Source organism: Grammomys surdaster, unplaced genomic scaffold (genome assembly GCF_004785775.1).
Source record: "Grammomys surdaster isolate TR1022 unplaced genomic scaffold, NIH_TR_1.0 150, whole genome shotgun sequence".
Classification (NCBI taxonomy): domain Eukaryota; kingdom Metazoa; phylum Chordata; class Mammalia; order Rodentia; family Muridae; genus Grammomys; species Grammomys surdaster.
In genome coordinates, this window is record NW_021604608.1 from 23,298,486 (window position 1) to 23,321,843 (window position 23,358).

The 23,358-nt window shown below is 38.0% G+C and overlaps 1 protein-coding gene across 2 annotated transcripts; it reads right to left on the minus strand.

The window, feature by feature from the left end:
• Window positions 1-1,207: 1,207 nt before the first annotated feature.
• On the minus strand, window positions 1,208-20,634 carry Gnpda2 (glucosamine-6-phosphate deaminase 2). 2 transcript variants are annotated; one of them, XM_028765272.1, is made up of 7 exons: window positions 20,537-20,634; window positions 18,006-18,168; window positions 14,539-14,640; window positions 13,048-13,230; window positions 7,702-7,886; window positions 5,248-5,422; window positions 1,208-2,131 (listed from the first exon to the last, which is right to left on the minus strand). In XM_028765272.1, exons 2-7 carry the CDS (start codon window positions 18,127-18,129, stop codon window positions 2,070-2,072), a joined length of 831 nt encoding a protein of 276 aa, XP_028621105.1. In that variant the 5' UTR covers window positions 18,130-18,168; window positions 20,537-20,634; the 3' UTR covers window positions 1,208-2,069. The 2 variants fall into 2 exon arrangements, with proteins under 2 accessions (XP_028621105.1, XP_028621106.1); XM_028765273.1 differs by having other exon boundaries at window positions 1,391-2,131; window positions 7,702-7,880.
• Between the last annotated feature and the right edge of the window lie 2,724 nt (window positions 20,635-23,358).

Sequence of the window (23,358 nt, forward strand, 5' to 3'; positions counted from 1 at the left end):
TTCAAAGACAAAGATTATTGCTTCGTATGACATATCTTCAATGGTTTCTAAGCTTTTAAATAATATCTCACAGAGTTAGGATGCTACAGTGGCTGGGGCAGTGCTGAGGAGAGATACCTGTGAGACAACATCAGTGCTAGAATGAAAAGGACCATTTTAAACCTTTGGAGCACAGCGGGAATGAGTGGTACATCAGAAGAGACTGTTAACATTTCACTATGATGCTATACAGCCAAAGGAAGGGTAATCTTGCTTAAACATGTTATTGCCAAAATCATTACTGATTTTGATTGACTGGTTAACTAAAATATGTTAAGGACATAAGGACCCCTTGAGCAAATTATGTTCCTGCTAGGTATTTTGTCCAAGCAGTGAGAAGGTAACGATACAGTGTGACTAAGATGTCTATTATGGGAAGACTGACATGGTGATAGCGAGGAAGAACACTATTAAGGCTAACTTCTACTCTGTGGGGTACTCGTCTGAATAAATGCTGTACCAGTTTTAATACTAAGTAGAGAGGCGAAATAGCCTAAGAGTTTTAGAACTCAGCTGAATTTTAGTGTAGTCCATAATATTCCTATGTGGTGCTCTTCAGCAGGCTATTTGAAACATGAATTTGAAGGTCAGAAGACAGATCATAGTGCTATGAGTCCAAAGAGGCTCCAGAGTATATCTGTAAGTGCTCTGGGATGTGAAACCCTACTGTACAGGGCTTCTCAGCTTTCAGTAATTTGTACAGCACCTTTAGACTCCCATGGTTGTTTGATATTTCCCATATATATATAAAACTGGCTTACTTTCATGAATAAACAGCTGTTAAAACATCACTGGGAATTAAAGTACCAGTACTGGTGACATTGTTTTGACTGCATGCACGCAGTCTGTATTACTTATGTGAAGTGTTTGTATGCCTGGTGCTCTCAGGGACCACAAGAAGGCATCAGAGGGACCCTTGAAACTTGAACTACAATGGGTTTGTGTGCCCCGTGAGTGCTGGGAACTGAACCTAGGTCCTCTGCGTGAGCAGAAAGTACCCTCTATTGCTGGGCCATCTCTCCAGCCTCCATTGTTTCCTTCTTAGGTATTGTCTTCAGTTTCCTAACTAAATGATGGCAACAAATTAGAAGCAAATGTAGTGTCATGGGTACCATTAACAGTCTTCCACATGAATGTGATTTTACTTTTAGAAAGAAAATTAGGTAATTGTTTTATTGTAAACTTTATTTGTGTTAAAGATAGAAAACAATATTTTTATTTGCAACTTAATTATGCAAGTTATTGCAATTTAAATATTTACAGTAATTATTTTAGTACATACTTAATATCTCTTTAGACATATATAAGGATGATTTACAAAATTTAACAATAATCAGAAAATGTTTTTCAAAAGGATTTCCTTACATTTGTAGCTAGGTATAAAGCTCATAATTGCCAATATACTTATTAAGGGCAGTAACCCAGGTCATTAAATAAAAATAAGCATATCTGTAAAAAAGTAGTACATAAGAAGGTGCATAGAAGCATGCACTTACACGTACTCTCTGAGAGGATGTAAACTACTTTAGAGCACTGTCATCTCTTCAGATTCCCTTGATTAATGAATAGCAGGACTTGAGATGTCCAGATGCTACTGCAGAAAGATGACTAAGGCAACTACAGGCAAAAAGCATGTGTATGATGCACAAAGAAATATCCATTCCAAAAGTGAAGGCTTGTAATGATAGCAGGATGACACTGGAAAGGGTTGGAGTGTCTTCAAATAAGTCAGAGATTATGTCACTGACAGGACCTGACAGTGCAGAATCTCTTAAAATGCAAACATTTCACTGCTATACTGTTTATAGGTAGCTATATAGCATCTATACTTTGTAACAGCCAATTGTGGGATCCAATGACTTCTAGGACCTAGTGTAAAACAGACGCATTCTAAATATGGAATGTTTAACACACTCTGGTCTTTTTCTTTGTAAATGAGTCTTCCTATTTCCCCATTTTATCATATTGCATGAGCTGAAATTTTATCAGTATGGAAAGGTTCTTTCTTCCCAAGCAGAACTCAGTTTCCTTCAGTTCCCTTCTTTCATACTGCATAGTGGGTCCACAAGTTTATTGTGCACATGCATTAAACCTTAAAGAAAAAAAAAACAAAACATAATTCTAGTTGTAATTTTGACCTTTTACATAAGAACAAGATTTGTAAGAGAATATTTCAATCTTATATGATTATAAGGTCTACTGAAACTAAGAACTACAATGTATACATTGTCAGTGTAGACATGGAACAGAGCAAATCCTCTGGGAGTCCCAGTACACCCTCAGTGCTTCCCTTGAGGAGCACTGGAGTGGCAAGCTGGCAAAGTTTAATATAATTGGTCAACACATTTGTCTAGAAATGCAGGTTTTGATTTTAGGGTAGCGGCTCTAGTTGGTGACAATCAGGGACCCAGACTGTCATCCAAAGATAGATGTCTTCCAAAATACTACCCTTTTCTGGGGTGGGGGGATGCATGTGGTAACATGGTTATGCACATGTGTATGAGTCCCAGTGTCAAGTGTCCCCCTTTACCACTGCACCTCACTGTTAGAGGTTTCTAACTGCTTACAGAGACTGGGAGTAACTGGCTGGTCAGCAAGTTCCAGAGATCGCTGTGTCTGACTCCCAGCCCTAGGTTAGAAGGCATGTACCAGCATGCTCTCTGTTAATGTAGATAACTGGGGGATCTATACTTGGTTCCTCGTGATTGTAATGCAGGCTTGTTTTCAACTAAGCCGTGTCCCCAGCCTCTTTACTGACCCTGGAATGGGTAGCTACAAACCTGGTTGATGACAAGCTTACACACAGCATACGGAGGATGTTTACCAAAACAACATAGACATCTGTTTTAAATAATTTGGGATGGAAACTTAAATTTTAAATTTAAGTAGACTTTAATAACCATTTTATAATTAGTATGTATGCTTGAAAGTGGAAATTTTCTAATGGGTATGTACGCTTGTGAAGCATATATTAAAGTCTCTTTTCCAGATACACATTTTAAGTAGTATGTATCTTTTAAAAAGAAAAAAAAAAGAGGTCTTACAAGATTGTCTCTGACAGAATCAATAAACTAAATAAAAATTTATAGTTTGGAAAGCAAAGATATCAGTTAAATTTTCCAGGCCATTAAAACCTCATAAAAGCTGGAGGGAAGGCATTTAGTTTCTTAAGGAAATTGGGTATTGGACTTGGGAGAAAGGTGTTAGAAATGCATGTTCCCTGTTAAGAAGGCCTGAGAAAGCACTCTAAAATCCACATGGTGAAGAAGATCTTGTCCATGGGACTAGCAAAGAGCTCTGGAAAGTGCTCTGGTAAGAGAAAGGCCCTGGGGCATCTTCAACTGGGGGGGGGGGGGGGGGAAGAAGCATTGTCTGGAGCAACTGAAATTGAGAAGGCTGAGCTCTCCCACAGTTCCTCACATCAGCACCCCAGCCATCACAAGGCCCAACACACTGGACAGCAAAGGTAAAGGTACTTTCAAGCCATGAATTTCCATGTAGTTTTTGTAGAGGATCATCTAGACCAGTGGTTCTAAACCTTCCTAATGCTGCAACTCTTTAATATAGTTCTTCATGCTGTGGTGACCCTCAAACATAAAATTATTTTCATTGCTATTTCATAAATACTACAGTAAAAAGAAATATCAACACATAGACATCTAAGCAACCAAACTGATTTGCTACTTATTTTATACTGTTTTAAAGTGTGCCCACTGTAATATTAACTTCAGCACACTGAAATGGACTTGTCTGACATCAGGAAGCGTAGGAGGAATAGTGGGTGAGAGATGGAAGGATGAGACCAAAAGGAAAAAAAAAAGAAAAACAAACAAAAAACCCAAAGACCTAGAAAGGACATTACTGAGTTATTTAATCTTGAATATTCGATGTGAAACTAAAATACTGGGCGTATACCCAGAAGATGCTCTAACATATAACAAGGACATATGCTCCACTATGTTCATAGCAACCTTATTTATAATAGCCAGAAGCTAGAAAGAACCCAGATGTCCTTCAACATAGGAATGGATACAAACAATGTGATACATTTACACAATGGAGTATTACTCAGCTATTAAAAACAATGAATTTGAGAAATTCTTCGGTAAACGGATGGAACTAGAAATTATCATCCTGAGTGAGGTAACCCAATGACAAAAGAACACACGTAGTATTCACTCACTGATTATTGGATATTAGCCCAGAATCTTGAAATACCCAAGATTTAACTCTCAGACCACATGAAACTCATGAAGAAATAAGACCAAGTGTGGGTGCTTCAGTCCTTCTTAGAAGGAGTAATAAAATACTGAAGGGAGCAAATACGGAGACAAAATGTGGGAGAGAAACTGAAGGAGGGGCTGTCTGGAGACCATTCCACCTGGGTATCCATCCCATGTGCAGTCACCAAAGGTAGATACTGATATGGCTGTCAGGAAGTGCATGCTGACAGGTATAGCTGTGTCCTTAGAGGTCTGCCAGAGTTTGACATATTTAGAGGCAGATGCTTACAGCTAACCATTGAATTGATCATGGGGTTCCCAATGGAGGAGTTAGAGTAAAGACTGAAGGAGATGAAAGGGTTTGCGGCCCCATGAGGAGAGCAACAATACCAACCAACCAGAGCTACCAGGGTCTAAACCACCAGCCTGGGAGCACATAGGGAGGGATCCATGGCTCCAGCTGTATATGTAAGGGAAGATGGCCCTGTCTGGCATAGCTGGGAGAGGAGATCCTTGGTCCCATGAAGGCTGGATGCTGTGGGGGAGGGGGGATTCGAGGGTGGGGAGGTGGGAGTGGGGAGGTAGGTAGGGGCACATCCGCAGAGAAGCAGGAGGAGGGGGATGGGGTAGGGGGTTCCTGGGCGGGAGATTGGGGGGGGGAATGGGGTAAGGGGATAACATCTGAAATGTAAATAAAATATCCAATAAAAAGAAAGAAAGAAAGAAAGAGAGAGAGAGAGAGAGAGAGAGAGAGAGAGAGAGAGAAAGAGAAAGAAGGAAAGAAAGAAAGAAAAAAGAAATGAAAATGTCATGAAAACCCTGAAAAAAGTTTTATAGGAGTAGTTGTAGTCCTTGAAAATCCTGGTTATTTTGTTTAGCATAATGCCAGTTTTCAGCAGGCCCCACTGAAAGACTAAAGCCCACAGTTATTAGGTTTTATCACCATTAGAAGTGTCTCATACACATATTAAAATTCAGTGCTCACCTTTAAAGTATTTCACAGTTTTAACTCTTAATTCTAAAGTAGCATCTTCATCACATACAAAAATCGTCCGGGGATGCTGCTGGAAAGCTGAAACAGTCCACATGTGGTTGACTCCTTCTTCGATGGCTTTGTACAGAGCAAACGCCTTGTGTGCACCTGTGATGAGGATCATAACCTGCAGAATCAAGAGCATCACGTGTCAACAGTGAGGAGAAGCTCTCTAAGATATAAGTGAGGACCACAGTTAATATTTTACTACTAACATAAAATACATGCCTGGGCGAGGAAAGAGAAGAGCTTCCTGATTGGGAAAAGAAGAGCTTGTGTGTCTTTAATGAATAATATGTAATATGGGCTAACACCTCACACCTCAACTCTCTCTAGTCCAGCTAAGCAACGTGTCCTACGTGAGACAAGCAAGTGTTCTAAAGCAACAAAGATACAGAGATTTGAGAAATATCTAGAGGAACCTGAACTTCATTTCACCAAATGGTATGATTATCTTTAATGTTGTTCTAAACAGAGACTGCATTTAAGAATTTCAGATCTCCTGAAACACAAGGACCACCTCTGAAGCACAGGAGTGAGACAGATACTCTTGGAAATAGCAGAAACTGCAAGTTTGTGGTTTTAAATTCCTAAGCACCAGTAAAATAATCCAAGGAACATGCTAGTGTGTATCAGAAGGGACCTTACAATTTTTCAGCTATCAATTCCTTCGACAACTGAAAAAAATGTACCTATGTTTACACAATGCTGTAGTTTTTAATATTCTTTTAAATCAGCATTAAGCATAAAACATAATGAGTTTTCATTATGACATTTTCATAAATACATATACTTAAATAGTTTTCTTTTTTCTTTTCTTTTTGAGATAAGGTTTCTTTGTGTAGCCTTGGCTGTCCTAGAAATAGCTTCAATAGACCTGGCTGGCCTTGAACTCACAAAATGAGCCTGCCTCTGCCCCCTAAGTACTGGGATTGAAGACGTGCACCACCACCACCTGGATCATTTCCACTCTTTTTTTTTTTTTTAAACTTATTCACTTTACATCCTGCTCACTGTTCCCCTCCAGGTTACCCCTCCCACAATTCTTCCCCCAACCCTGTCGTCCCCTTCTCTACTGAGCTAGTGAGGCCCCTCTGGGTATCCCCACCCTGGCACTTTTAAGTCTGTGTGGCTAGGTGGTTCCTCTCCCACTGAGGGCAGACAACGCAGCCCCTTCCTTATCCGCTCTTCCCTAACTGATCCCCTCCTCTTCCCAGATAGTCTTCTTTCCTTAAATCCTGATCGCATGAGAATATGAACTGCTTATCTTTGAGTTTAGATTAGTTTACTTATCTTTTTCTCATTACAATTACTAAAAAATTGAAATGGTTATGGGTCTAAAACATTTTGAATAAAAATTTTAAATTCATGTATGCATATGCTATGATGATTCGGTATTCTGTAGTATAGGAAATGGAACATGAATGGCTCAAACTATCTTTATAAAATCATAATTCAAATTAATTTTCATTGGGAAACTGAACCTTAACTAACATTCAATGAATCATCTTAAAACCATTTGCCTTCTTAAAGCAAATATTAACTTGTTTGATATAAGGCAAGGAAAAATTAATCATTTCTAAATTAATTCACCTTGTTGAACATTATTACCCACAGTGTTGTCATAAGAATGAAATATGTGTACAGAAACAACTAAAATGAAATGTGTAGGTGTGTACCACATGCACAAAGATACACATTACTGGCCAATTGGGAAACCAAGATTAGCCAGTCCTCCTAATTGTAGTGAAAAACACTTTATGTTAAACAATCTCATGTGCTCCAAAACTATGTAGATAGGACATTATCTCTATACCCCTTTCCCACCTACCCTTTCACAAGACTATTCAAATGACAACAGAACCACACCATTACTGTGATGATTTGTATATGCTTGGCCCAGGGAGGAAGTGTGTCACTGTGGTGATGGGCTCTGAGACCCTCCTCTTAGCCATGTGGGAGCCAGTCTTCTCCTGTTTGCCTTCTGAATAAGATGTAGAGCTCTCAGCTCCACCAATCCCATGACTGCCTGGATGCTGCCATGCTTCCTGCCTTGAAGATAATAGACTGAACCTCAGAACCAGTAAGCCAGCCCTAATTAAATGTCATTTTTAAGAGTTGCCTTGGTCATGGTGTCTGTTCACAGCAGTAAAACCTTATCTAAGACAGTAAGATTGTAGAAGCTCAAACTGTGAAGCATCAATAGGCAAAGTAGCAGTTGAACAGAAGTCTTCTGGTACCTGTTTTATAAACTGAACACTTACATTTACTTGATTCTTAACAATGAGAATGGCAAAAGTTAGCGACTGGAAATTAAGCATTTTTATTGAAAACTAGATTAATCTAAAATATTAAGCACCAAAATTACTCAACATCAAAGAAAAATAATCAGAAAACATTTCTTACCTCCCTAGCATCCATCACTGTCCCCACACCAACAGTCAGTGCCATGGTTGGCACTTTTGATAAATCTCCATCAAAATATTTAGCATTTGCTAAAATCGTGTCCATCGCTAGAGTCTTTAATCTCGTTCTTGATACTAAACTGGATCCTGGCTCGTTGAAAGCAATATGACCATCGGGACCTATTCCTTTCAAAAACAGATATGCACACTCATATAAACATGAAATAAACAAGGTTTCAAACATATTATGTATCATATTTTCTCAAATGTCAACATAGTTATAAAGGCAAAGAAATAACCATAAACACACTTACCTTATATATTAAAACTGAATTTGTAATATTGGGTTAAAATATTTGTGTATTTCATTGAATATTTTCATATGTGCTGAATACACAGCATGGAATGACATGTATGTAATCCTAGCAATAGGAGGGAAACATCACATTTATATAGCACTACAGGCTTAGAAAACATTTTCACAACAGATAGAATTTTGGTCATTCTGTGGCTACTTCCCTCATGGCCACCTTTTTTGAGAACACAAACAGAAACTAATATGAAAGACGACAGCTCTCGCTGATGTTTAGGACCACAGCTTAGTAAACACCAAGATACATTCATGTCTCAGCCTTCTGACTGTTGACTCTGGGGCTTTGACATCCTCCCTGTGCTTTGCTTCAGTCCAGCTTAGGTCAGGCAAATAACTATGTTTCCCTTTTAGTTTTGATTCCTCATAAAATAATACAGAATTGGATGAGATAATACCTAAGATAACAGTTTTATATTTGCAATTTTCTGATTTTTCACTACAATTAATACACACACGCACTCGCACACACACAACTAAAATAAAAATAAAATCAAACACAATGCATAAAATTACACTTGGCGTTACTGGAATACATGCAACGTCTTTTTCTGTTACACTTCATTTCCTTAGTCGTGCAAGAAGGAAATGCTGGGTATTACTGGTTGACCTGATTTCATGACACACAGGTATCAACCACAGTGACCTATACACACCTGCTATATTCTATGATGGCTTCTAAAATATAGAAAAGAAGATGGTATTCCTTATTTGAAGATAATTCAAGGTACTTCCCTTCATAAAAATCAAGAACCTCTAAACACCGAATTGTACACACCTTTATCCTAGTTGCCAGACTTAGAGCAACTTCCATAAAAATCTAAAACCAGGAATTCTCCAAGTAATTAAAATTTATACTCCACATGTTTACTTTAAGGAGAAAACAGGTATGTTTCACTGACACTTGCTGTATAACTAAGTTTCTCAAGCCATAATAAAATATAGCAAATTATAATCTAGTTCTGAAAGATTAAGAAAGATACAGTGTGAAGCAAACGTTCTAAAGCACAACAATCTAGCAGTGATTAATGTTGGGATGTACATTTTAAATAAGGATTTATATATGGTTAATAGTCAAGGCTTGTTTCCATTCCTAAGTACAGACTTAGTTTCTAGTACGTTTTAATTACACTTAAAAATGTGTTTTCTATCATTTTACTCTTAGGTATACAAATGCTATATATATATATGTATATATATATACATATATATATATGTATATATATATACATATATATACATATATATATATATATATATGTATATATATAGTCTTTATATGCACACAGAAGAAGGGTTAGAGCTAGAAATAGAAAAACGACAGAAAACAAACCAGATGATCTGGGCCACAGAAAGCGTATGGTTGCCTTGAGATTCTGATTAAGTGTCCTGTTGGAGGAGCACAACCACATACACTTTCTGCCACAACCAACAGAGACTGATTCCTGATAATGCTTTATGTTCTGCTACTTCTGTGGCTTTTACATCTCCATTAGGGTGTCAGCATCATCTCAAGAACTAACCGGTAGGATTCTGTTATATATCTTTCCTTTGTTCCTATAGTTCCTGTGTAGTTTGTAAACTTCCTTTGAGTAAGGCTTTTGTGTGTCTCTAACTTCAACTCAGAAGAAAATGTTACACCCAAGAGACATTCAATAAGGCGGAGCTGAATGAATTAATGCATGTTACTTCTTTGGTTGGCTCAGCAGTTTCTCCCTGCTACACCAGGGAGGTGAGAGTGGCAAGAGAAAAGGGCTCCAAGCCAAAGCAATGGAAATCTCTCTAGAGGTGATCTTTACCTGATGAACAGAAACAAAGGAAACACAAACACGGAACTAAATGTCAGCTGCTGATTAATGCGCCATTGCTTCTGAGAGCTGAGGTACTTCAGTTCTTTCCAAATAATCAGGGCTCGATCCTTTCTCTAGGTTTTGTGAACTATACCAGAATCATTTCAGTGAACACACTACTAGTCCCTTCTAGTCAGCCCGTTATTGCCAAAGGCTTCAACAATTAAAAAAAATATCAAAGTTTCCCCCAGTCTTCTTCAAATTTTATATAAATAAAATATCAAAATTTAAGTTATTACACTGAAGTTTCTTTATCTATACCCTACTGCTGGGTCCTTCTTAAACACTTAGGATATACCTTACCTTTCTTAACATTTCTGCCATCAGAGGAAGAATGAAAGCTCTCGGAGTTCGTTTCCTCTTTTCTCTTTTCTACCAAGGGAAAGGAACCCACAGTCTAATTCCCTGGGTGAACAGCAGTAAATTTATATTCTTAAAGGCTTCTAGTCCTAGGCCAATTCACAATGGAGGGGAAAAAAACCAATACTGGTTTCAAGCCCAACCTACAGTCTCTATCCCAACTTTACCTTTAATAAAGCTGATATTTTGATCCCATTTGGCACAGTTCTTAGTGTTTTTATTAACCAAACCCTGGAACAAAAGAAGGGTAAGTGGTAAGACCCAGATACCAAGCCTCATCTTAAAAATTCCAAAGACAATAACCTACATCAAGAAATGCAAAGAGTCAAATGAGATTCTTTCATGAACAAGTACATGTCCAACAACCATTACCCCAAAGAGGAAGGTAGAGCATAAGCTAATTCCTCTCTCGATGCGCAGAAATCGTATTTTCTAGATGGTACAGTTAAAATGTCAGGCCCTGGATCATAAGCCTCCAATGAAGATGCTAATGAAAGAGGTAAAGAACTTCCTTAGGAATGTTTTCTGTTTGGGAGCACTAAAGAAATAACTATAGGGAGCTTAAGGCAAAGGTGGTTACAGAACAAAGCGTCAGTGAGAGTCAGTGAGAGGTATAATTATAACTTGTGCTCCTTTTACTTAGAAGAGAGAAGTGATGTTTGAGGAATCAGACCAATAATGTACATGGAAAGAAAAAAAAAGAGGAAAGACATGACTTAAAGCAATGGGAAATAGTAAGTTTCCATCAGAAAGACTAGATAAGAGAGTTGTAGACTCAGAAAACCTACTAGAGTCTGAATGTTCTCTAGACAAGAACACGAGAGTCTTGATCACCCATTCTCTTGACCACTAAGTTAATTTTGCTTGCACTGAATTTATGAGGGATTTGTCGCATGGACCCTTCCATAAAGTCAGCAGATTAACAGGGAAAATAAATGTCCACAAATGAAAACATTTTCAAACAGCCATTTTAGTCATTAATCTCTAACATCTAGTTATGTGTTTTCAATGTAACAGTAAATTGCTGAACTCATTTCTTGCAAAAATAACACTAAGATAAACTTTTTAGGATCAGTATAGTTCAGTAATTGTATTCTGATATAGAAATTACAAAAGTTTATACATTTCCAAACATCTAGTGTCTCAGGCTTAATACTGGCAGGTAAAATGGTAGTTATTTCAAAACGGAACCATATGTACAATGCTTGATTATGAAAGTGCTCCACAGGGTTATTAAAGTGATATTAGCAAAATTTATATAAAATGGATGACATTGTTTAAACTGAAAATGGTAAACAAATATTTTTGCTCAGACAAATAACAATTCTATCTATACAGGAAAACGAACAGTATTGGCTCTCTACACATAGATAAGAATTCCCTCAGAGAAGAGTCCAGTCACACTTGGTCATTCATAAAAATAAAATAAAAATAGTTCAGAAAGACAATAGGGAAATCACGGACAACATTAGTCTCTACAGCTCATGGAAGACAACACTGACATGACCGTGAGTCAGCTGTATACCCAGCACCATTCTAAGGCATTTTAAACATGGTATAAAGCATTGAATTTTCAATGCTGAGAAAGTGAGAATTAATCCTGTCTTACACATGTTTCAGTTACACTGAACTTCAGTAAACTGAACAGGCATACAGAGACTGAAGATGCAAATATAAGTCTTACTGTAAAACCCACCAGCATCCAACCACCTCAGTCGTACTTAACCACGTCAACCATGGATTCATCTCAGTGTAACCCTAGTACATACAGTTCTGGGAAACTGTCTCATAAATGAGATACAAAGTATATACAGGTAGTTTAGAGCACTAGTTTGTTAAAGACAGATAAAAATGGTTTGGGTTTTAATGTACATGATTTACACTTTTCTTGGTTTTTTTTTGTTTTTTGGTTTTTTGTTGTTGTTGTTGTTGTTTTAAAACAGAGTCTCTCTGTGTATCCCTGGCTGTCCTGGAACTCACTCTGTAGACCAGGCTGGCCTTGAACTCAGAAATCCGCCTGCCTCTGCCTCCAAAGTGCTGGGATTAAAGGCGTGTGCCACCACTGCCTGGCTGATTTACAGTTTTTTTGATGGCAACAACCTTCTCAAGATTGTTCATTCTGGTAATAGAGAGCCATGCTACTACAAAGGGGCACACTCCTGTTTACACACACACACACACACACACACACACATCACATAAATATATAATTTTAATTTATAAGTAGAATCTGGTTAACCAAACATTCATTCTCTTTGGAATTTATTAAGGCATTCACAGAAATGAACTAGTCTAAAAGCTGGTGATAAAAAGTCTTATGTCACTCATAACTGGTTCTAATGATCTTAGTGTAACTGCAGTTATCTGACAAAATTCTACCCATTTCTCCTATGTATTCAGCTCTGTTAAGTAGCCTGTGGCAGAGCAAAATAATCAATCACACAGGACAATCACCTGGCAGAGTATTTTCGGGAGGTGGTAAACTCTCAATCTTAAGAGGTAACCAGAATAGTTTAATAAGGATGGAGACCTACTTCTCAAGGCATAACGGAAACAATGTGTTAACTGTTAAAATTTTAAATTCATTTTTACTTGTACTTTTTAAATGAAAATAAAGTTAAACTGGAATCCTTTTCTTTCCATAGTTGGATATTAACAGTCACTAACAGGTGTCCTTTGCATTATGCAATGGTGACATTTTTGTTATTTTTTTTAAACACTCAAATACTAGGAGACAAATGATTGATGTCAATGTCTTCTTACATACCTCCAACAAAAAGATCTATTCCTCCGGCTTCTTTTATTTTCTCCTCAAATGCATCACACTCTGCCTGCAAGTCTGCAGCGTTCCCATCGAGGATGTGGGCATTGTTAGGGTCTATATCAATATGCTTAAAGAAGTTATTCCACATGTAAGAATGGTAGCTTTCAGGATGGTTTCTTGGAAGTCCTACATATGAAGTTAATAATAAAAAATATAACTTTTCTGAAAAAACTTGTTTATAGTACATTAAATTTTAAAATGTTTGGCTTAAAGCATGCTTCCTATATGCATGTGTCACTTTAAATTTCTACACTAACAATTAATTTGTAAACACAGATGAAAATACTATTATTATTATCATTTTATAGATGAGCACATGAAGCGCAGGACATCCCCTAAATCATTCAGCTCATGCAGGGTTTGCGATTCAAACACTGGGAGTCTAGTTCACTCACTTAGTCACTGCATACTTCTAAAATATGTGCAAAACAAAGTCACCCTTTGAATGGCTTTTTTTTTTGATGTTACAATACAATTACATCATTTCCCTTTCCCTTTCCTCTAGAACATTCCATGTATCCTGCCTCCTGCCTCACTCTTTTAAATTCATGGCCTCATGTTTTTTAATTGTGTTACATATATGTGTGTGTGTACACATTTATATATTCCTAAATATATAATGACCACATGCTTTGTCCATATATAATGTTACATATATATATATATATATATATATATATATATATATATATATATATCTTCAGGGCAGACCATCCGATCTGGTATTGAATAAGTAACTGGTGTGCTCTTCCCCTCTCAGCATTCCTTAGTCCCTGCAGTTGCGTGTAGCGTTGAGGCCTCTTGTGATTTCACTTATTCATGACAACTTTGTTAAAGCCATGTTTAGGCAGGCAGTGGTGAGACTTCATGGGTGGAAGCTACATCCATAATGTATATATTTTTAAAGAACTAACTGCTGGCCACATTCCTCTTGTATGGAAAGTATGTCGAATCATGAGCGTTATTTGGCTGTAACTTTTACAGACATTGAAAACGTATTCTGATATTTATGCTTTAACAATTTCTATGCAACATCATAGATCCTTCCAGTTAAGCAAGTTAACAGATTACTAAAGTTTTGTGGGTGCTAACACAAATAAAACTTTACATATGTATCCATCACTTAATTCTCTATAATTTTAATTATCCCTTAAGGAAAGACAGAGGAGAGCAGCAGAAGGGGAGGACAAGGAGAAAGAAAAGAGGAAAAAAAAAAGGAAGGGGGAGAGGGAATGGCTATGAATGATTTGTGAATGGAGGGATGAGAAAAGTCACATCATAGGTAAGCAGAAAGAGGAATGCATATTTCCAAGTTGTGTATCCATTATACTGTGCTATAATCAATCTCACCACAGCAGTATACAAAGGGCCTCGGAATTGTAACGATACATCATATTCAACATGTAACATGTAATAAACTCAAATATAGCTTACCGACATATTCATCCATGTTAAAAGTCTTCACATACTTAAATGAAAGGTTTCCCCTCTTGTGGTACTCTATTAGTTTTTTATAACATCCTAAAGGTGTACTCCCTAAAAAAGATAAAGTGACCATTTTCTGAAATAACTTGAAAATCTATTTAAATGTATTTATAATTAAATTTTTATGAGTAACATTCTACATTTCAAACTAGGCAAACAACTTAAGTACAGACAATGCTCATGACAGACTGAGGTAGTTTCTTTCCATGATGACTCGAAATTTCATTAAACCATAATTTGTTAGTAAAGCTAGAAGCCCATCAACATAAATGGAAATTGTAAAGCTATCCTGAACTGTTCTCAGTGTTTTGAATTGTTTTTGCAAATTACAGAACTAAAATCTTTTAGATTAAACACCTGCTGAAAAAAACTGAGCTGCATGGCGAGTGACACAAGCAAGGTAAGAGAGAATCTCTGCGGCTCGGGCTTCTGGGTTTTGTTTCTCATTAATCCCAACATGTTTCCCTTAAAAGGCTTAGGTGAGAAGGAAACGTGTGACACCTTTAAAGGAGAGGACTGCTGGGAGATCCTCAGAGGAAACATGCCATGCTTTATGCGGTCATTATTTCATTTTACATGTTCTGTAACATTATTTGATTAACAAGCAGGGTTTGCTTTTGTTTTTCTTCATGATATGACAAAATACAGATATGTTTATCAGCTTATGGAGGGCCTCCTCCTTTTGTTTATTAAATTTGTTTTACAGTTTTCATTATAACCACAAGAAAAAAGGCACTTTTGCTATCATGCCTTTTCAGTCCTGGATGGAATGGATTTCTAGAACACTCATTATCACAAAAAAAAAAACAAAAAACCAAAAAAACCCCACAACAGAAATAAATATTTTCTGAAGTAGTAGTTAGACTTAGGCAGTATTTAGACATCTGCTAGATTAAAAAACAGTCTCTGGCCAAAACAACAAAGTGGGTGAAGGGCTTCAGGAGTAGTAGAGTGTGCACCCTGACTTAAGTAGGCAGAATAACAAGTGGATATAAATAATAAATACCTCATAGGTGCAGAAAAGAGATTATTAATGAATTTCATGGCAAAGCATATGTTACCTTATGTTACTTGTAAGTTATGGATAAACAGATGGAGAAAATGCTTTTCTTTTTTATTTCTAGAAGCACAGAAATCTTCCACTGTTAGAAAACCAGGAGTCACTTGCTTTAAGGTTATCTGCATTTTGTTCCAGTGTGAAGTGGCTACGATGGTAGTTATAAAGAATACATTCCCTTTCTGACATTTAATCATTGTACTTAAAGGAAAAATGAAAGAGATGATGAAAGTGAACCTGTTCCTGAAGTTTCATTTTATTATTGGCTTTGTGATGTCACTTCTTAACGACACAAGCAATGCTTAACAGGTGCTTTCTGTGGTTCGAAGATTGTTAGGGATTTTTCTGCTTTGAATACACAAGACAGATACGATTTTAAAAATGTAATGTAAAGAAAGAAATCCTCAGAGAATTCTATGTATGACAATGAAAACAAAAAGACTACAATCTTTTTGCCAAAGGAATGATGTAAGAAATCATTTCAATTGAGTCATGAAGGGCTGGGATCCTGACAACCATGAAGTGATCTGTAAGACAGCCAAAAGATGGAGAGAAGGGCTCAAGGATAATATGTGTGTGCCCAGCACATGGCTACATGCAATGTAGGTGTTTCCACACCTTGCCTTATGTAAATCTCAAATCCTGGAAAACTGGCAGGTTTATATTTCTTATTGGAAATATAAGAACCAGGTTGAAGAGATGAATAAATTTGCTAAATACCAAATGGCAACAGACCCAAGGACGCAAAACTGAGTGTGTTCCAAAACATATACAGATATAACAAGGCAGCAGTGTGGTCAGACAGAAGTAGGCCACAGAGTGCAGGCCTAACCTCGGAACCACAAGCAGACCAAATCAAGGCAGGGGAGTGCTGAAAGTAAGGTTCCCAGGCAGGTCACAATATGCAGATTAAAAAAAAATTACTTAAAATGGCACACATGACCCAAAAACTATGCTTGGTGGGAGACTAATTTATGTACAGGATATTGGGTTGTTTTTTTTTTTTAAACCTCAAACTGCATGTCCTAGTTTCAGAAGCAGAAGAAACAATCAGCAAAGAGCATGGTATAAAACACCATCAAGGGTTTTCTCAGATCACCCTCGGCAGGTATACCACTTGTAAATTTAAATACGTAAGAAATACATCTAGCACTCGGTGCTAACATGCAGTACTTTGAAGTCTCTGTGTCCACAACTTACATTATTATTTCTGTGTCATAATTGAGACAAAATGATTAACACAGGCATCCTGAGAATAAGCCATTCATAGGGTACAAATGGATGCAGAGGTTTGTTGAGGCAGGAAGGCCTCCATGGGGATCCTGATGTGAACGTTCTCTATCAGTATGGCTAGGTAACAGAAATATCCCCTTTGTCATTCTCGCCAGGACCTTCTGTCCTAGACAAAACGTGAGAAAACAAAATAGCCAAAGTATCCAGAAAAAAACATAATTCCTAAAAATCATCTAAGTAAAATGAATCATGATGAGAGGTTTTATATATTTAGAATGTTTGTGGGAAGGATTGGGAGAAAATAGTCTATTTAAATAAAACATTCATGGAGAGCTTAAAGCTATATAGCATTCACTGTATTCAAAAGATCTGCACACAGACTGTTTTAGCTGAGCTTCAAAACAGCATTTAAGCCATAATAATTATGACTATTTTATCTTTTGTGCATGTAAGGAATCCAAAACTCAAGATATGTAGAATGAATACAGCCATTACAATTCAGTTCTGAGTCTAGGGCTCTCAAAACCTATCAATATAAAAGTACCCAATGGTCAAGTGATACCACCTGATCATTTAAAAAAGGCAACTCTGAACAGAAAAGTAGGGCCAGCACATGTGATTGGCATGTGAGTTTATTTCTGTGATAAATCAGCAAGGGCTTTTATAATTTTCACTTGAAATACTTCTATAACAGAAGAATAAAAAGTGAAGGTCTAATAAGATAAGAGCTCATAATAGAGGGAACATGGAGTCAAAAAGTGGCGTGCGCAACTGAGTCATCACCTGTTAGTCATAAAAGAGCTAAGCTGTACGAACTCAGATGACTGAGGAAAGTGGTGTCCTAGAAACTCAGGAGTACCAGGAAAGGGTACGGAAATACCACGATCATCACTTAAGTCGGGACACTTCGTGAGACTGCAATTTTTGGAGTAGTAGGTAAAATAGAATTTTAACAAACAGAATCCATATGTAGATCGTGCGACAGACTGCACAGACTCCTGGCTTTACACACTAATATGATCAGAGTCATGGAAAAGAATGAAAAGTAGCTTACAAAGAAGAGCCCTACTTCTTCCACAATTTGTACATAATGTGAGTATGTAAAAATAAAATGTATGGTTTATACCTGTTGGTAAGCCCAGTGAAAAATATCTGTCCTGTCCAGGTTTGAATTTTATGATACGATTGCAGATGTACTTGGCTGCCCATTCACTGGCCAAGTCATAGTTATCAAGAATTACAAGCCTCATTATTGGTGATGCACAGCTCCGAGTCCAAGAGGTCGAAACCTGTGAAAATTCCATTAGAGAGTACGTTAGACATTTCTCAGACACCCAGTGTATAATATGTTGATTTTTTAAAATGGCAATACTTAAGGAGGCCATGCACATATAAAAATAGAATCCATACTTAAAACGGTACAATATAATTACTACTTGAAACAGTAGTAATAGCATTCTTTTTTCTCAAATAGGCACTGTCATTTAGATGCATATATTAATCCACATAAGGGTCTTGTGAAGTAAACTGGTTACAGAAGAGAAAAATGGACTCACAGGACTTGACTGTGAAGGTAAGTGACACAACAGAATTCAAATTCAAATGAAGCCATCACACTACACAATATACAAGCATAAAATGTTCTCTTACCAAAGCAGCACTGAACAAAAAGGCATCATTCCTTAACTGTAGGACAAGTACTGTAAGGATTTGGTGCCTTTGAATTACTTACCAAAATCCACAATTGTTGCTAAAAATACCATGATTAAATTTCTGTTCTGCTAAACATGTTTAAATCTCACCAGAAATAATTTTTAGTATCATTCTTTACACTCCATTGAGATATCGAATGTGCATACACACACACACACACACAAACACACACACACACACACACACGATGCAGAGAAAGGATTTTAATTAGATCATACTTGACTGAAAGTGCTGGCCTCTTCGAAGAGAAATTCTTCACAAAAATGCAAATTTAGGAACGAAGTCCTTACTCCTTTACTTTTAAAGAAATTATTACTAGGAAATGTATATGTTCTATATGCAATAACCACAAGTCTCAGATTTAAATTTCTATTTTTACATTTAAATATGTCAATCACCAACACTGACACTTCAGTGACATGGTTGGCTTCAGCATTCTTATTCAGTAACAAGGCATTTCACACAGAATACTAAAACTGTTAACAGGAGCAGAATGTTTAATAACAAATATATAAAAACTAAATGATATTCTTAAGAACAGGACTGAGAATTCTAAAACAACAAGAAGTATGATCACTATAATCTAGAATTCTGGGACGATAATAAGAGACAAACAACGTTTATAGAAAAGAAGTCACAGAGTTTTTAAAACTCAGCCAGCCTCACAAGGGAACTCTGTATCTATGTCTATCTATCAATAATCTATAATCTAACATCAAAAATAACTAGAGTTACACCCAAAACTCCAAAACAACTGCTGGCTCTCACAGATATGTACTTCTAATATGATTATTCAGCAAACAACCAGAAGAAAACGGAACTGTAAAGACCGGCAATAGAACTTCCCAGTGCTCCAATATATCTCAGTTTTCCACACATGGCAGGGCTTATTCCATGTTAAACGTTATGGAAGGCTCCACAGATACAAATTGGATGAGTCGGACCCTGCTGCTTTAGAGTATTCAACTAACTTAGTATTTTCTGAATTTCTGATTATTTCCTACTTTCGGGATAGAAACTGTAACTCAAATACTGCAGACCTTACAAAGCTGTTACGTTTTGGAGGGAGCTGGACTTAAAACACGTTTTAAACGTTTTACCCATATGGAATCACTAATAATACTTGTAAAAAGACTCTGGGCCCCTCTCCTTAGCTCCAGGAGATCTCAAATGGAATTCGAGAACCTGTTGGGTATCACAGGGGATTCTTGGACTTGAGCTAAAATGAGAAAAGTTTCAAGGAAGCAACCAAACCTCAGGCAAGTTGTTCGGTTTTTACTCTTAAGAGTGCTGAGTTCACCTCCAAAATTTCTCAGTGAATCCTCCTCACTCAATATAAATTACCTATATTATTCAGATGTTTAATATGCGCCTTTTCCACGTTTCGCAGTCATCAGAAACCGAAATTGTCGATGCTTTCGACTTAGGCATCGTGAACAGGTAGCATTTAAGAAAACAAAACAAACATCCAATTTGCCATTAAGGGCTGACCGCAGGTGCTGCTGATTCATTTGGGCAGGGCTCCCTAGGGAAACTGGCTGAACCCGAGTCCCTGAATTCTCTACGGGGTGGTTACTTCTATACCGCGTTACTTTCTCAGCTTTTCAACTAGTGGGGCAGCCCAACAATCCACGCACGGGGTGTGCTAAGCTTCTGCAGCACCCTCCCCTGATCTGCTGTGTGATGCTCCAGCGCTGCAGACATCCTGGCTGCCTGCGCAGGGAGGACGGCGCTGGGCCAGGACTGCTCTACCCTAAGCTGCCCGGGGCAGCGTGAGGACAGGGAGCGGACAGGCGCTGGGAACCTCTGGTGGCCCGACTGAGGCCGATCGCACACCGGGTTCAGGGGCGCCCGAGCCGTGCTCGACTTCGCGCCGGGCCCGGGAATCTACAACAAAGAGCCGCGTCCAAGCCCCGAATCGGCGCTGTGTCCCCGTAAACTCACCGGCAGACCTGCAGCCTCATCCAACGACCGAACAGCAGGGGCTAAACACGCCCAGCAACCCGCCAGCGACTCCAGCCGGTGAAGCCTGAGGAAGCCTGAGAACCCGGATGCAAACACAAACACAGGAAGGGACTCAGGAGGACGCTGCGCATGCGCATGCGTGCTGCCGAAGGTGGGGCAGGGGAGAGTGGAGGCTTCTTGCCTATGGCCTTTCCATCTAAGGTTGTGCTGCGGAGTCTACAGTTCTTGGGTCATTCACCTGTCACGACTCTTTTTCGTTAAGTCCTCCAGATGTTGAATTGTGGTAGATTCCTTGTAGAATTGTAATACCCATGAATGATAATATGAACTACTTGATCACTTTAGCCCAGTTATTTAATATTTACTTTTCTCAACATCAAAAACTAGTTCTCAATTTAAAAGGAATAAGAAGGAGTTTATTCTGGAATCAAGCAGGGATGGCTATTAGAGTCCAGTTAGCCTAAATACTGTCTTCCAAAGGGGCAACAATTTCGTGGAATATTTTTAGTAACAGAGCAAAAGCAAAATCATAACTCACTATGATTTTCAAATACATAGAAGCATCAGATAGAAGGTTCTAACAAAATGAGAAATCTCTGTTATATACACAACAGATATTGCCTGATGATGACCCTGTCATCTAAGTTTCTGTCCATTTGTTCCAAGAGCATTTCCCTACTAGGTCACACACACAAGGCAGGCAATAAGTAATCACATAAAGCATTAAGATACCCCAAGATAATTTATGTCTGGACCTGCAACATTTCAACTTTCTACAAAGAGTAAGTTACAGTCACCTGTGCATGTTGAAAATCAGTGTAGTGTTCTTTTCTGTGAACTTTGTTCATATTTTGCAAGCACAGTAACTGCTTGAAATCCTAAGACCCCTATTAAAGTTAAGTTTGCAGCAAGGAAAAAACGGAAACCCAGAATGCTCAGAAAGTGAAACGTAGGAGATCATAGCATTGTGTGGCTTGTACTGAATAATTCTAAGGGGGTAGGGAAAGCAGACATAAACTTTGTGTGTCTCAGTTCTTAGTAAACGAAACAAAATAAGTAAATAGCAATCACAGTCAACCATTAGATTGAGGTCAGGGACACCTGTGGAAGAGTTAGGGGACGGACTGAAGGAGCTGAAGGGGATGGTAACCCCTGTAGGAAGAACAACAGAGCTCCCAGAGACTAAGCCGCCAACTAAAGAGCATACATGGCCTGGTCCGTGATCGGCAACATACTTAGCAGAGGACTGCCTTGTCTGGCCTCAGTGGGAGAGAGGGGATGCAACTGGTCCTATAGAGACTTGATGTCCCAGAGAAGGGGGATGGTAGAAGGTAAGGTGGGAGTGGGTGGGTGGATAGGGGACCACTCTCTTAGAGGTGAAGGGGACGGGGATAGGGTGGGGGGACTCGTGGAGGGGGGACAGGGAAGGGGTCAACATTTGGAATGTAAATAAATAAAATAATAAAAATCAAAACAGCAACAAAACTGTTGTGCTAGTGACAAGCTAATTCAGGATCCTGTTTCCCTAAACACTACAAAATTAAGAAAAATATAGTGTGCTATTCATTCAGACTTCTGAAGTTAGGTACCCTTATTAAAAATCTAGATAGGGTCAAATATCAGTCTTAGTAACTCAAGACTTTGTAACTCAGGCAAATCAAGAGTTTCTGATACTAGTTATGAAGTCTCACAGAACAGTTAATACTTTGAAAAGGAACAATGTTTCTTATGATCATTGACTTAAACTAACTTTAAGAAGCAGTTGTTAGCTTTCCTTAGTGCTATCAGCTTCAATCAAGAGAGCTTTTATTGTGCATTATTGCAATTTTACTGGTATGTGCATAGCATCTTTAAATCAGTTTTTTTTCTTCACTGTTTTTACCTAAGTGTTTTGCACATTCTAACATAAAACTAATGCCATCCATGCTGTAAATACTGATGACAGATGTCTCTGCCTCGATTGCAAAATGCTATATTGTAGCTTCTCATTTCCCAGATTTGCAACCCAACCACAATCTTTGCTGTTTAAGGGAAATTCTTTCATACTAGATAGACATTGGTTTTGGACAAGGACAAGGGCATGAAAGTTGAGTCATTATCTGTTCATTCGATATTGCCTGAGAGCACTTTGATGTTGGTAAATACTGATTGAGCCCCAACAAGGGTAGAGCAGATACAGTTCCTGTCATCAGTGAAGGCAAAGACTTACAGAAATACAGATATATGTCACCCACCAGCACTTCATTAACTAGGATATCATGACACCTAAAGTGACCCTGGTCAAGACACTTTATTTTTCATGTCTTTGTGGTTGAAGATAAACTACATAAAAATGATGTGTCTTCTCCAAATAAAGTCTTGAGATCATGACAGAAAATCAGAAATGTTCCAAGGGTCTAGTTTTAGGTAAAAAAAGTTTAGGAGAGCAGTTTTAACAGGTTATGTTCATAGAGAATAACAATATTGCAGCAACAGAAAGATAGTCTAGTGCAGGTGTCTATGGATGTGGCAGGTCAAAATGAGGTCAGACCCTGTCTTCCTCGGTAGATGATATCTTAGCAAACAGCCTGGTGCAGAGCCTAAAGTATGTTTCAATCAATATTCATCATGAAAGTAGAAGCTGTCTCCTTGGATACCAATAGGAATGCATACGGACAATGAAAATTACACAGAATGAGATACTGTTCCATTATAGCTGATGTCCAAGGAAAGAGAATGAACTCAGAGCACATGCATTGACTCATTCAACATGACCTTAGTAGACAGTACTTAGAGTTCACAGAATTTATGGTATAGAAATG

Bases quoted from the DNA above. Each gene is read 5' to 3' on its own strand.
- Gnpda2 (XM_028765272.1), bottom strand. From the start codon at position 18,129: ATGAGGCTTGTAATTCTTGATAACTATGACTTGGCCAGTGAATGGGCA. The intron at 14,641-18,005 runs GTATAAACCATA...TATCTTTTTTAG, and splicing joins TTCACTGGGCTTACCAACAG to GGAGTACACCTTTAGGATGT. The intron at 2,132-5,247 runs GTGAGCACTGAA...TTTTTCTTTAAG, and splicing joins AACTGTGAAATACTTTAAAG to GTTTAATGCATGTGCACAAT.